Source organism: Paroedura picta, chromosome 12, assembly GCF_049243985.1.
Source record: "Paroedura picta isolate Pp20150507F chromosome 12, Ppicta_v3.0, whole genome shotgun sequence".
Classification (NCBI taxonomy): domain Eukaryota; kingdom Metazoa; phylum Chordata; class Lepidosauria; order Squamata; family Gekkonidae; genus Paroedura; species Paroedura picta.
The window spans coordinates 4,921,487-4,935,094 of NC_135380.1; the positions used below are offsets into that span (position 1 = coordinate 4,921,487).

At 45.9% G+C, this 13,608-nt stretch overlaps 1 protein-coding gene across 4 annotated transcripts in view; it reads left to right on the forward strand.

The window, feature by feature from the left end:
- TECTA (tectorin alpha) overlaps positions 1-13,026 on the forward strand; it is a 78,537-nt gene extending 65,511 nt beyond the window's left edge. For 2 of the 4 annotated variants that reach the window (XM_077306133.1, XM_077306132.1), the window contains exons 16-24: positions 42-322; positions 728-838; positions 4,848-5,050; positions 5,560-5,723; positions 7,012-7,260; positions 7,331-7,493; positions 8,506-8,590; positions 9,126-9,242; positions 11,406-13,026. In XM_077306133.1, the coding sequence (XP_077162248.1) occupies positions 42-322; positions 728-838; positions 4,848-5,050; positions 5,560-5,723; positions 7,012-7,260; positions 7,331-7,493; positions 8,506-8,590; positions 9,126-9,242; positions 11,406-11,506 (1,474 nt within the window). In that variant the 3' untranslated portion in view covers positions 11,507-13,026. Of the gene's footprint in view, positions 1-41; positions 323-727; positions 839-4,847; positions 5,051-5,559; positions 5,724-7,011; positions 7,261-7,330; positions 7,494-8,505; positions 8,591-9,125; positions 9,243-11,405 lie in introns of those variants that run through there. The other 2 variants (XM_077306134.1, XR_013225907.1) reach the window with 2 other exon arrangements.
- The last annotated feature ends 582 nt before the right edge of the window (positions 13,027-13,608 follow it).

The window sequence follows — 13,608 nt, forward strand, 5'->3', positions numbered from 1 at the left end:
TTCCCACATCTTGAGCGAATGTTTTGAAATCTCCTTTCCAGCTGCAACGAGCTCCAGTACGCTCATTACGCGGCCAACTGCGACAACGTTCAGATCCAGGTCCTGCAGAACGACAACTACTGCCTGAAGCTGACCGACATGAAGGGCTTCTTCCAGCCCTGCTACGGCCTGCTGGACCCGCTGCCTTTTTACGAATCGTGTTTCCTCGACGGCTGCTACAACCAGAAGAAGTACCAGCTTTGCGGCTCCCTCGCGGCCTACGGGGAGGCCTGCCGTTCCTTCGGCATCCTCAGCACCGAGTGGATTGAGAAGGAGAATTGCTGTAAGTGAACTAGGATTAGTTCCGTTCTCCCAAGGGGTTTGCTGACTCGCTCTAATGGGGCTCCCCAAATCAAGGAAATGATTTTGCAAACTAGAGCAGTTTAGAGAGGGGAAAAAGCCACGACACGCCTTTTGTGCAGCATCTACATTCAGCCTGCTGATTCACCGCAGATTGTGCTCATTTTCAGCAAAGTGCAAGGTGCACAACACATCCAGCATGTAATGGAACTGTAATGTCTACCTCCCTCTACAGAGGCATTTACACCTCTCGGGGGTGCTGCGGCGGTAATCGAGGGCAGTCGCCAGTCTTCTCTTGGGCTGAACTCTGAACACGTACATGACAAGCCGCAGCAGAGGTCACCGGTCTTAAAATAAATTGGTCGCCTTTTGTCCGTCTCCTTTTTAGCAGGAGTGGTTGAAGATCCCTGTGTCGGGGCAGATTGTCCCAACAGAACGTGCGAAGTTGACAACGGTGGAGAACTGTGTGGCTGCATTGAACCTCCACCCTACGGGAATAGTAAGTGGGTGCAGCACACGGGTTTAATGAGCTGGGAAAAAGGGTGGGCCAAAGAAAGATGCTGAGAGGCCGATTCATAGCCACTAAGAGGGCTTGAAGTGCCCCTTTAAGAATTCTGTCTGCCCTTCCTCTTTGCTCCTCTGAGATTTAGCGCTTCTCCTTTCCCCACCCACTGACCAGATCAGACCAGGTCAGAGAGGCTTTTCCTAAAGTCTCTAGAAATATGCTTATGATGTCTCTCTAGTATTATATACCACCCAAATGTCTGAACCCTGCTTGGCGGGGGGGGGGGGGGACTGAACCCTCCTATTGTCCCCTAGTTAGACCTATTAGCATGTGCATGAAGCTGAGGTCTGCAAAGCAATGGAACTGACTCCCCCCCCCCTTCCTACCTGTTCTCAAGAGTGAAGGTTTTGCTCATTTCAAACCTCCAAAGAAAAAAGACGCATTTCCTCACAGATGCTTCTGAGAAAGGCACTGTTGTTTCAGTGTTCTGGAGTAGGTGATGTCTGTTTTACTAGTGCCATTTTAATATATGAATATTTTATGCCATCATCATTGTTTATATTGTCCATAACCTGCCTTGAATGCTTTTGGCAGAGAGAACAGAATGGGAATGATAAAAATTAATACTGAGCCCCTCGAGGGACTGAGCTTCCAAACGCCACCAGGTGTAACCATCCCTAGTGGGCAGAATGTCTCACCCAGGCCAGATGGAACGTGGCATGAGACCCTGCAGAACTTGACAGCATTACAACAAAAAGAGAATCCCAGAGGAACAGTTCCCCCCTGTCTTTCTGCTCTCTAATCTTCCTGGTGCTTTTCTTAAGGGGCTGTAGAGAGCCTGAAGACACAGTTCTTCCAGGATACTCTTTTATCGTAATGCCGTCAATTCTGCCCGGTCTTATGCAATTCTCGTTTTCCTACCACTTTACCTTTTCCCTGTCTGCCATTTGATTAGGCGCAGCTCTGTAGGCGTGTTGTGACATTAAAGTTATTTTTGTTTGCAAGGTACTGTTGATGTATAATGTGACATGAAAATGGTGGAAACAGTATTACAGATGGGCCTGAGTTAAATGGAGATTTCGTAGGCTTGGAGCTGAATTTTCAGGCAGACACAGAAATTCAGGACTGTGCCTTGCCAAAATTTGTCGGTGTGCTCTGGCAAATGCCAGTTTACATCAGTGGGGGATCGGATCCTTGGAGCTCGGGGGGGGGGGGAGACAATTAATTCCTCTAGTTTGTCCCTTGGGCCTTGGTGCTGGATTGTTTCCTGTATCAGGATTTTCTATTGCTTTGCCCAGCCTTGTTTTCAACATGCCTTCAGCCCCAGGGCCTAGTCTAATTTCCATACAAATGTGCATACGTTAAAAAAAATTTAAAAAAAAGATCCCAAATCAATTTTGCACAGCTCTTGTTCTCTTCCCGTCTGCGAACGTCAATAGCTTGTAGCCTCGGTACGCAGGCAGTGGTAATAGAACTTCAAACTGTCCATCAGCTCTGGAGTGACAAGGGGAGGGCATCTGTTTCATCAGAAGGAGTTCAGAAACCAGCTTTAGACCCCTGAACCTGGTATATCCTCCCCTCCCCACAAGTATTTTTGAGGTGACCGGGCAGGAACTCATGAATATTAACTAATTTGCAACATTTCTAGCCTGCTCTTCCAAAGTAAACTCAGAGAGGCTAACATCATACATTAAAAACAAAAACAACTATATATTACATTTGAATATGAAAATAGCAAAAACAAAAACCCACTCTAAGGCTTCCTCTGTAATATTTTTTTAAACTGTAAATATCAACACTGGATAGATCTCAAGAATTTACAGATGTTAACAGCCAAAGAACCCCTCAGCTGCCTCAACCACCATCCAATTACATTCAGCAGAAGATTGCTAGGATAGCCGAATTTTCCAGGCTTTGTCGGAAGCTAAGAAGGCTAGGATATAACACATGAAGGATGCTGTTCCATAACAGAGGAAGCAACTATAGCAAAACCCAGTCTCACATCTCGAGGGAGAGAAGTCAGGGGAGATTGTCAGGCCGACCCAAGCGGATTCCTGCAGAAGCTATGTAAGCTACAATTTGGCCTCAGCTCTCTAAAAAACTAAATGTCGTTGTTAGAATAGTAAACATATTTTTGGAAATGCCACGGAACCTCTTGAACTGGACACAGCTTTGTGTGTGGCTGTGTAAAGTGCTGTCAAGTTGCAACCAACTTATGGCCACCCCAGCAGGGGGCTTTTTAGCACAAGGGAGAAGCAGATGTGATTTGTCATTGCCTTCCCCTGCAGTCTTCCTTGCAGGCTGCCCATCCAAGTACTAGCCAGGGTTGACTCTCTCTAGCTCCTAATATCTGATGGTATTGGGCTAGACCACACCACCTACCCTCGGACTTAGCTTTAGCATGTCTTAATCCAGCCCTAGACTCCAAACATTCTTGGTGAGCCATGGAATATCGTCCCCAAATTTGAAAGGACATCCTTGTCACTACTGTTCATAGTTGGGATGATGTTACTGAATATCTTGGGTGCTCCTGCTTGGCTTGAAGTCGCTGTGGTTTCAGGGCTATGCTACAGCCATAATTGTTCTTAGGTTTCCCAGAATATAGGAGAGCATGGTTCACCCTGTTTGTGTGTCTCATTCTTGGATGACAGAAGTGTTAATTATTTTTCTCACCAACGCAGTTTCCTAGGTGAGCTGGAAGGATGAAACAGAACAGGAGCCAGCTCAATGTCATTTAGACAGGAAGCTGATTTTATTAGTCCGTTTCCCCTAACAAAATGCTCCTGACAGACTTCTCCTGTACCCAAAATCTCAACATAGAACAAACCTTGAATGAAACCGTATTGCCATTTAAAAGAATTGAGAACTCTAAAAAATAAACAAAGGCTTACCAAGCTATGGTCAACCAGAAAAATGCCTCTCTAAAGAGCATAATATGTAACTGATCAGACATGTGCCAATATAAATAGCTGCTGCAATTAAATGTAGCTTGTTTTTAATGAATATTGAACAGCAATAAGTTTCTGTAACATTGCTGGTCAAACAGCCAATTGAGTTTAAGACCCAGATGGGAAATAGAGAGCTGGTAACAGAAAGGTAAGCAAGGAAGGTGGGCAGGGTCCCCTCTGAATTCAAACACTGCCACCACCTAAAATGCTCCGTGGCACACCCTGTGAGGGATGTCTACACAAGCAGAGCTCCACTAAAAGAACCTGAGGTCTCTTTTACTCTTTCTAAACCTGGGATTCCCAAACAGGGTTCTGAGGAACCCTCGGGTTACATGGGAGCTCCCCAGGGGTTACGCCAGCTTGGTGTAGTGGTTAAGTACGGCGGCATCTAATCTGATGAGCCGGGTTTACTTCTCCACTCCTCCACATGCAACCAGCTGGGTGACCTTGGGCTTATCACAGCCCTGCCGAGCAGAAATCTCAGGGCTCTCTCACCCTCACCTACCTCGCAGGGTGTCTGTTGTGGGGAGAGGAAGGGAAGGTGATTTTAAGCTGCTCACCAGGCAGTGAAAAGTGAAGCATAAAAACCAACTCTTCGTTTTTTTATGACTCATTCAGGTAGCGAAAAGCGGGGCATAAAAATCGACTCTTCTTCTACGTGGCCATTCTCAGAAGTTCGGATAGCCTCTGACATGACTAGACATCACTAGAGCCCCCTTCCCCTGTTGCTCTACGGGCCTAGTCTCTTTCTCCACAATGGAAACAGTCATTGATTGGCTGGCTCCTGTGCCCACTTCTCTGAAGAGGCATGCCATGGAAGAGACTGTTTCCAGAGTACAAAATACAAACGAGAGCAATGGGAAAGGAAGGGTCCTGAAACCCGTTTCAGAGGCTTTGTGATCCGCTTTTGGGTCCTGAGCCACAGGTTGGGAAACACTGATTGAGAGCAGTCCGTGTCCAAACTTGCATTCTCTTTGCCAAGTAGGATCTTCCTTTTGCCCGTTCCTAAGTGCCAACTCGTGCTGCCCTCGCAATGACCCCGATGCTCTTTGCAGACACGCATGACATCCTGGATGCCGAGGTGACCTGCAAGGCCGCGCAGATGGAGGTGTCCATCTCCAAGTGCAAGCTGTTCCAGCTGGGCTTCGAACGGGAAGGAGTGCGTGTCAACGACCGCCAGTGCCTTGGCATCGAAGGCGAAGATTTCATCTCCTTCCAGATCAATAACACCAAGGGCAACTGCGGAAACATAGTGCAGGTCAGATTAGCTGGGGGCTCCGGTTGGCCCCCAAGCTTTTCCAGGCACCCAAAGAAATGTTATTAAGATGAGCAGATCTTGCCTGTCTTGCCTGGAATATAACACTAGGAAGATTATACTGTTGGACCTGCTCTATTTCAGTCCCATTTAGCCTCCAAATATGGAGTTTTGGCTTCGTGGCATATATCATAACTTCAGTCTTTTCATGTTTAATCGCCAGGCTATTCTCTTGGCTAGGCCATCAGCATATTGAAATATGTCTGTCCACAATGTGTGGGGTATGGAAGTTTGGGCTCTTCAAATCACAACTGATATTTACAAAGAAACTGAATAGTAGGGAGGCCAGGATACAGCCTTGCTTGACTCCATTTCTTGTTGTCAGAAGCAACTGCATAGCATTGAATACATGAGACAAGACTCAAGAGGGTGCAGGCATTATTTGACACTCCCTCCTGCTTTTCTTTTGTATAAATGTCGCTTCTTTGCTCTCTCTTTTTGCCCCTGCACAGTCCAACAGCACCCACATCATGTACAAAAATACTGTCTGGATTGAAAGTGCTAACAACACTGGAAACATAATCACCCGTGATCGAACTATTAACGTCGAGTTCTCCTGTGCCTATGAACTTGACATTAAAATATCTTTGGATTCCGTCATTAGGCCTATGCTCAGGTAAGGGATGCACCCGGCTCATTGGTGGACTTGGAGAGGTAAGTTGGTGGTGGGTTGTATGTAGGCAACCAAATCTCTCTGACCCCCCCCCCCCCCCCGTTGGAAGAAGGCAGATTTCTAAGTCCCGAACCACAGAAATACTGATGTTGGAGTCATCCCCAATTATGAAATCATGGGAACCATGTCATGGGGATCTGGTGGCTGACAGACCTCAGCACTAGCAGTAAGCTGCTGGAAGGGCAATCTGGGAGATCTCTGTTCATACATGGTCTTTCTGTGAATAAAGATTCAGGGCTGATTCCCAGGTTTGCAAAGCCTTCCCTAAGTATAGGGTATAAGTGAGGATTTTGACTCAGGGGTGGAGATGAAACTGAATTTGCACCCAAACAAAGCTTTGTGAAAGCAAAAAAAAAAAAGAGGAGCTGAAGAAAAAGGAAACAACAGGACAGTGTTGCCTCATTCTCAATATGAAATCCTCATAAAGGAGCCTAAAATGCCTCATGTTTTACTCAGAACTCTCAAAAGGTGGGCAGTCAGAGAAATACCAGTAACCATTCTCTTCCGCTCCATCTCCTATAATGACTTATAAAGCAGCTCAGCTCCAGAAAGTGTCAAAGAAGGGCAAAATTGACAAAAGATGGTGGGCACCATCACAAAATGGCTGCCACAGGAAGCTGTGCCAGTCACAAAATGGCTGCCACAGTAGGTGGGCTAGCCATAAAACATCAGGGATTGAGTTTATATACAATTGTAATCGTAACTCTTCAACATTTCAAGCAGAAGTTCTACTCAACAGGATTCTGTTTAATCTGCACAGCGAATCAGAAGCCCTGAGAGGGAAAAGCCCGCCCTAGCCTTGCCCACTTTCTAAAAGGACTTGGCAGCTGCCAGGAAAGGTGTTGCTGGGCACCATGGTACCTATAGGCACCTTGTTGGGGACCTCCAGTCTAGCAAATCCTTCCTTTGCTTCTTTGATATTTGCTGCCCATGTTATAAAGCACATCTGTATTGCCCCAGTTAGGGCTGCAATGAGCACCTTTGAATGGTCACGTATTAATCCCCAAAGAAAATTGCTTTGAACATTTAATGTCTCTCTCTGAAAACTTAAGGCAAATTTGCCCTTGTTCACCTACACTCATTAATTAAACGGGCCAGATCCAAAAACTGCACTAATGGTTCCACATAGCCAACAAGACTAGATGTTTTTTTTCAAATGAGTGCTTGAACTGTGGGTTTTCCATCCGTTCTTTCTGTTCATTGTGTGGAAGTCTTCTGTTTCTCCTTTAAGCGTAATTAATCTGACAGTGCCCACGCAAGAAGGGAGCTTCACCACCAAGATGGCGCTGTACAAAAATTCCTCCTACAAGCATCCTTACAGGCAAGGGGAAGTCGTGTTGACCACACGGGATGTCCTTTACGTTGGCGTCTTCGTCCTTGGGGCAGATGCCACCCACCTTATCCTCATGCTGAACAAATGCTATGCCACGCCCTCTCGGGATAGCAACGATAAGCTCAGATATTTCATCATCGAAGAAGGGTAAGTGACTTCTTTCCCCCCTTGATCGCTTGTGACTGCAAATTCCTCACAGCTGTACCATGTGTTTCAGGTGCCAGAATCTAAAGGACAACACCATCGGGATCGAAGAGAATGCGGTGTCACTGACCTGCCGCTTCCACGTGACAGTATTCAAGTTCATCGGGGATTATGATGAAGTTCACCTCCACTGTGCTGTCTCGTTGTGCGACTCCGAAAAATACTCATGCAAAATAGTAGGTGGACTAATGTGCAGGTTTTTATTGGTGTGTGAGGCTTAGAGCAGGAGTAGTCAAACTGCGGCCCTCCAGATGTCCATGGACTACAGTTCCCAGGATCCTCCTGCCAGCGAATGCTGGCAGGGGGCTCCTGGGAATTGTAGTCCATGGACATCTGGAGGGCCGCAGTTTGACTACCCCTGGCTTAGAGTATGAGTTTATGGAATACCTACCCTCAGATGAGCCCCCACTGTGTATTAATGTCTTACAGGAGAGTACCTGCTTGATAGGGAAGTATGTGGGGCTTGGGGAGGGAAGGTGCTGGTGTGGTAGTCTTCTCCGTAGCGACCTCTCAAAACATATTATTAGGAAAAGGACTGAAAACAAACCAGCCAGTATCATAATGCACCTGTGTGGCCTTATTTGGAATAATGTTAGAAGTTCTGGTCACCACACCTCAAAAGATATAGTTTTGGAAAATGTGCAGAAAAGGGCAACTGAAATTATTAAGGAGATGGAACACCTTTCCTATAAAGAAAGGTTAAAGAAGTTAGAAACGACAACTGAGTGGGTGACTGGATAGAGATTTACAAAATTATGCTTGAGAAATAAGTATTTTTCTCTCTTTCTTACAAGAACTCATAGGTATGAGATGAAATTAATGAGCAGTAGGCTTAGAACAGATAGAAAGCTCTTCACCCAAAGAGTCAAGAGGGGATTGGATAAACATATGGAGCAGAAGTCCATGAGTGGCTATTAGCCCCAAGGTGTGGTTGGAATACTCTGAATGGGGCAGTGCTCTGTATTATTGGTGCTGGCTTCTGGAGTTCTGGCCCTGCTGGTGTACCACTTAATGGCACCTGGGTTTTGGCCCAGAATTTTGGACTGGATGGGCCGATGGCCTGATCCAAGAGGGCTCCTCTTATGTTCTTAACTTTGGAACGATTTGCCCTTCAATCACTTCAATTTGGTTTTTGAAGTTCTCTGGAACGTACTCTTCTCATGGTAACCTCCCTTTGTTTTTGGCCAGACCTGCCCGCAGAACAGCAGGAGAGCCAGTGACTATAAAGATCCCAATGAGCAGATCATCTCTGTGGGGCCGATCAGAAGGAAACGTAAGTGACGCGGTTTCAAAATGTGTATATATTTTATGATGATATAATTTTTAAACCTCTCAACCTCTTTTGTTCCAATTTCCTACATTCTTACCCTAAAGACCAACAGGATTGTTACGGTATAAGCTTCTGAGAGTCAAAACTCTGATGAAGGGAGTTTTGATTCTCAAAAGCTTAGATCAGGGGCAGTCAAACTGCGGCCCTCCAGATGTCCATGGACTACAATTCCCTGGAGCCCCCTGCCAGCGAAGGCTGGCAGGGGGCTCCTGGGAATTGTAGTCCATGGACATCTGGAGGGCCGCAGTTTGACTACCCCTGGCTTAGATCCTGAAATCTTGCTGGCCTCTGAGGTTTTAAAAGAACAGCATTTATTCTTCAGGGGGTGAAGGTGGTGTGGAGTTTTGGCTTTGGCTTGTTCTAACAACATGTGCCAAGTGAGGCTTTAACAGTGAAGCATTTTGTACCCGGCATTGTCTAGACATCTCCTGCGGGGTCAACTCCCACCCACTGGACAGGTCCCTTTTTTCGTTTATAGGTCTAGATTGGTGTGAAGACAATGGCGGCTGTGAGCAAATATGCACAAGTCAAGTGGATGGGCCACTGTGCAGCTGCGTAACGGGAACGCTGCAGGAAGATGGCAAGAGCTGCAGAGGTAACCGATCAAAGCGCTCCCTTGGGATGGGAAGGGCCTTCAGAGCCAGGAATGGCCCATAAGCTATGTCGCGCCTTTTAAAAATGCCTTTTAAACACAATCCTCTCTTTTATTGTAGTTTTGCCAGTATCTTCTCCATCCTCTCACCCACCCCCCAATGTTGTTCTAGACACATAAAGCTGGTTTAGATTGAGTCTGAACATTGGCCCATTTGGCCCTCCGTAGTCTATCTTGAGTTGCAACAGCTTTCTGGCTCCATTTTTAAGAGGCCAAAAGTTTGAACACAGGACCTTCTGAATGCAAAGCATGTCCCTTACTGCCTGGACTGTATGTGCCCAACTGAGCTTGTCCCCCTTTATGCATAAAATGCTTTAAGGACAGCCTGCCTCCTTTTCCTGCATGAACATGTATAGAAAATAATGACAAACAAAATTTGCAAACCAGATGATAGGATGGTTAACTGAAGACTTTTTAGATTTGAATCTGAGTCTTGTGGGCTCTACAGTGAAAGGAACAGCAACAACAGGAGATAATAAAATATGTGCGCAGAGGCAAATTACATTCTTCTCAGGAGCTCCTCACACATGATGCTGCCTTAGACTTCAGTCAAGGCCCTTCAAGGTCAGTATTGTCTGTTCAGACTGGCAGCAGCTCTCCAGGTTCTTGGATGGAGGTCTTTCACATTGCCTGCTTCCCAATTTCAAACCTCCAGTCAACCTAGTGATGCTGGCAATTGAACTGGGAGCATCTGGATACAATCAGATGCTCAAGGCTTGAGCCATGACCCATATTTAATTTGCGTCACACCATTGGCCTATCGAGGTCACTAGCATCTTCTTTGGCTGGCAGCTCTCCAGTGTCTCAGCTCAAGGTCTTTCACATCACCTACTACGTGATGCCAATCACCCCACTACCCAACCCTACTGGAGATGTCAGAGTCTGAACCTGGGGCCTTCTGCATGCCAAGCAGATGCTCTGCCACTGGTCCACAGTATCTCCTCCCTCCCCATACACACTCTTCCTCGTTGTCAACTCAACAACGGGTGTGAAGTTACCCAACGGCAGTCCTATCTAGGGCTCTTTCTCATAATTGCTTCTGCATTACACAGTGCTGAGATTCAGACTCAACCTTCTCTACATATATTTAGACGGGGGCCGTAATCCAACAAGCTTTTTCTTAATGGTTGATTGGGTCTTCTTGTTTAAGGTAACTACGGATGTGTAATGGATCTGATTTTGTTTCGATGATTTAAAATCAATCTTGATTTTTATGTATATCGCTTTGAAACACTTTTGTGAAAGGCGGTTCATGATTGTTTTAATCAATAAAGCATACCTTAGTTGTAACGTACATGGCCAGAACGGAAACATTCAGTCGTTCTTAAGAGTTATTCCCACCCCTCCTGCTCTAGTGTGGGGCTTCTCCACAACACTCCTGTTTTCATACATTCTTATTTTGTACGTGAGATGACTATATTACGTAGGAAGGGGATATTGATCCTACTCTTTAGTACCTGACTGGGAAACCAAACGCAAAACTGAGGAAGAAACAATGGTTGGGATCTTCTGTACAATAGTGCTACGGGATGATAGTGAATCAGTACAACTGATAGCCCTGTTGAGACAGGAAGGACCACAACCAACTATTTCAAAGGGTGCCAAAGTTTGGACTAGATTCCAGAGCTCCCTATAGGTGCTAACATCTCATGTTTTCCCACCTCATACAGAGGTTACCTTCTTCAGCTACACCTTTGTAAACTTCATATTTTATCTGCCTCATCCTACCACAATATATAGTTCATAATTTGATTAGCCGATGCTTGGAAGTGTTTCATGCCGATGCCAAGTGAAACTTTTAAAACCTTTTGGGACAGAATCTTGTTCTGAGCTGGCCTCTCTTTGTAACATCTCCCCCTTCCCCGCACCTTTTTGTCGTGTGTTTCCGAATCGGGCCTGATGTGCTCCTGTAATCTAACGAAGTGAGCTCTGACTCACAAAATCTTATGCTGGAATAAATTTTGTTAGTCTTGAAGGTGCCGCTGGACTCCTGTGTTAACGTCTGTACTAGCTTGGGTCCATCTTACAAGAAATGCAGACTTTGCTTGTTTCAAATGTGGTTAATGGGTTTTCTCTCCCTTTGTCTCTCTCTCTTTCTCTCTGTAGCAACCAGCTCTTCAACTGGACCTCAGGCTGGGCTGCTCCCACTCCTTGTTATCCAGCTATTGTTATGGTGTTTCATCTACAAATCAAACCCAACCTCATAATTCATTCCTGACTTCTGTCTCAAGTACTGTAATTTACTTTCACCCTTCTAAGACCCTGTAGGATAAAAACGCATGCAACCCTAAACCTGAACTGTTGTCAATCAGCACCATCTACAACCACCACCATTCTTTTAACCTATAGCCGCGCTGGAGTCGCCGGGCTGTTTTTAAACAGTCTTCACGCTAAAGGAGGCGTTAGCAGCCAAATCTGGAAGGAAAAAAACAAATCTTAACAGGGCTCCAAACTCACCTAAGCCATCAGGGATGTGACTGACACATAACCAATAGTCGATCCTGTATCTTCCCCTTTGGGTCTCCTGTCTGACCTTCATTTTTAGAGAAAGCGCCACCAACTCTTGGTGTTTATGTGTGGGCGGAACACGTCTTATCTACTTGTGTGCTTGTTGCCTGATCTTGGGAGAAAAGAAGAAAAGTGGGGGGAGGGGGGGGTGAAGTAGTTCCGAGTCTGATGTCCTGAAATTTTAAAATCACTCATTTGTGCCTGCTTTCAAGGCTCTTCGAGTTTGGGATTTAGATCACGCTCTAGCCGTTTTCGCCCTTCTGTGTGGCTGCTATGAATCTTGCACGTGCAAAAGGGGGGGGGGGGAGAGGGAATTTAAAATCCTTTTAATAGAATAACATTAACAGTTTCTATCCATGCCAGGGTGTGTGTGTGTAAAGAGTCTGATGGATGTGGGAAACCTTGTCTTGGGGGGGGGGGGGATCACTTGAAACTGTTTGTTTTTTTTGTGGGTAGGGGAGACTTTCCCAACCTCTTTAATGTACAGTGACCACAGCAACATCTCTGCAACTTCTGCAACTTCAACGTTTTTATAATAAAGCTAGCTCGGCAAACAACAAGCAATTCCGTTCTTGAGTTTGGGGCAGTCTGATTCCGCCTAATAGCTCTGCTCAGATAGCTTTGGCACTGAGAGTTGGGTTTGGTTCCATGGTTTTGGAAGCCCTGCTTGGATTTGGGAGAAGCACATTCTCATACAATCAAGCTTTGTATTGTGGCGTTATGAACATTTGCGGTGAAAGAGGAGCCCCTGGGGCCACCTGGGGCCGAGCTATTGTGCGGGGAGCGCAGCCATGCTGCAGAATTCGAGCCATTCCATCTCCCCGGGGCAACCAGACCAGTCATTTGGGCACAAGGATGGGAATAGGATCTCTAGCAAAGACATTCTTATTTCTTCACCAACTTCACTTCCGAGGAATTCTTTGGAGGAAGCCATTTCAGTTAAAGTGGCCAATATAGGTTTCTAGTGTAGGAGGGATCATGTTTCATCCAGAGCTACTCTGCCTTTTAGCTATGCTCACTTGTTGCCTTTTAACTCGGTAAATAGCTCCATATTTGAGGGGTGGGAGTGGGTGGGGGCGGACTGCTGAGACTCGTCTTCCCCCCCCCCCTCCCGATCCAGTCTTGGTGAGCCGTCTGTTCCCTTTTATTATACACTCAGCCAAATAATTTAAACATGGTTTATTCTTAAATAAAACTCTGGTGTTCAAAGAATCTCATTTCTTGCTTGTTCTTGTTTCTCATAGGGAGTTGAGGATGACCAGTTCTTCCTACATGGTCCTTGTGGAGATGGTGGAGGTCATGCTGGGGACCCCTGCCCCTTCCCACTTTCATGACCCAACCACAGACCCCACACCTAGAAAGACTTTCAAAGAATTAAGTTGTTCATTGAGGGCACCTTTGTTAAGTCTCTTATCCGGTTAGTAACCAGCAAGGCTATCCAGAACATGAAAGATTCCAAAGGAGTACTATTGCACTTAAAAATTAGTAGTCATTATAAAGGAAATGCCCTTAGATAATCCGGGGTAGCCTCATCTTGTAAGATCTCGGAAGCTAAGCAGGGTCAACTCTCGTCAGTATTTGCATGGGAGACCACCAAGGAATACCAAGTTCATGACAAGGAGGCAGGCAATGGCCAACCACAACCACCTCTCTTGCCTTGAAAGCCACATAAGTCGGCTGAGGCAAAATAAACAAAAGAAATAATCATTTCTGTGGCATTAAAAGTGAAAAGGAAAAAGAACAGGCAGGAACCTATGGGACAAGATGGTTCTGTAGCCATTAAGAGCTTCAGAGATAATAA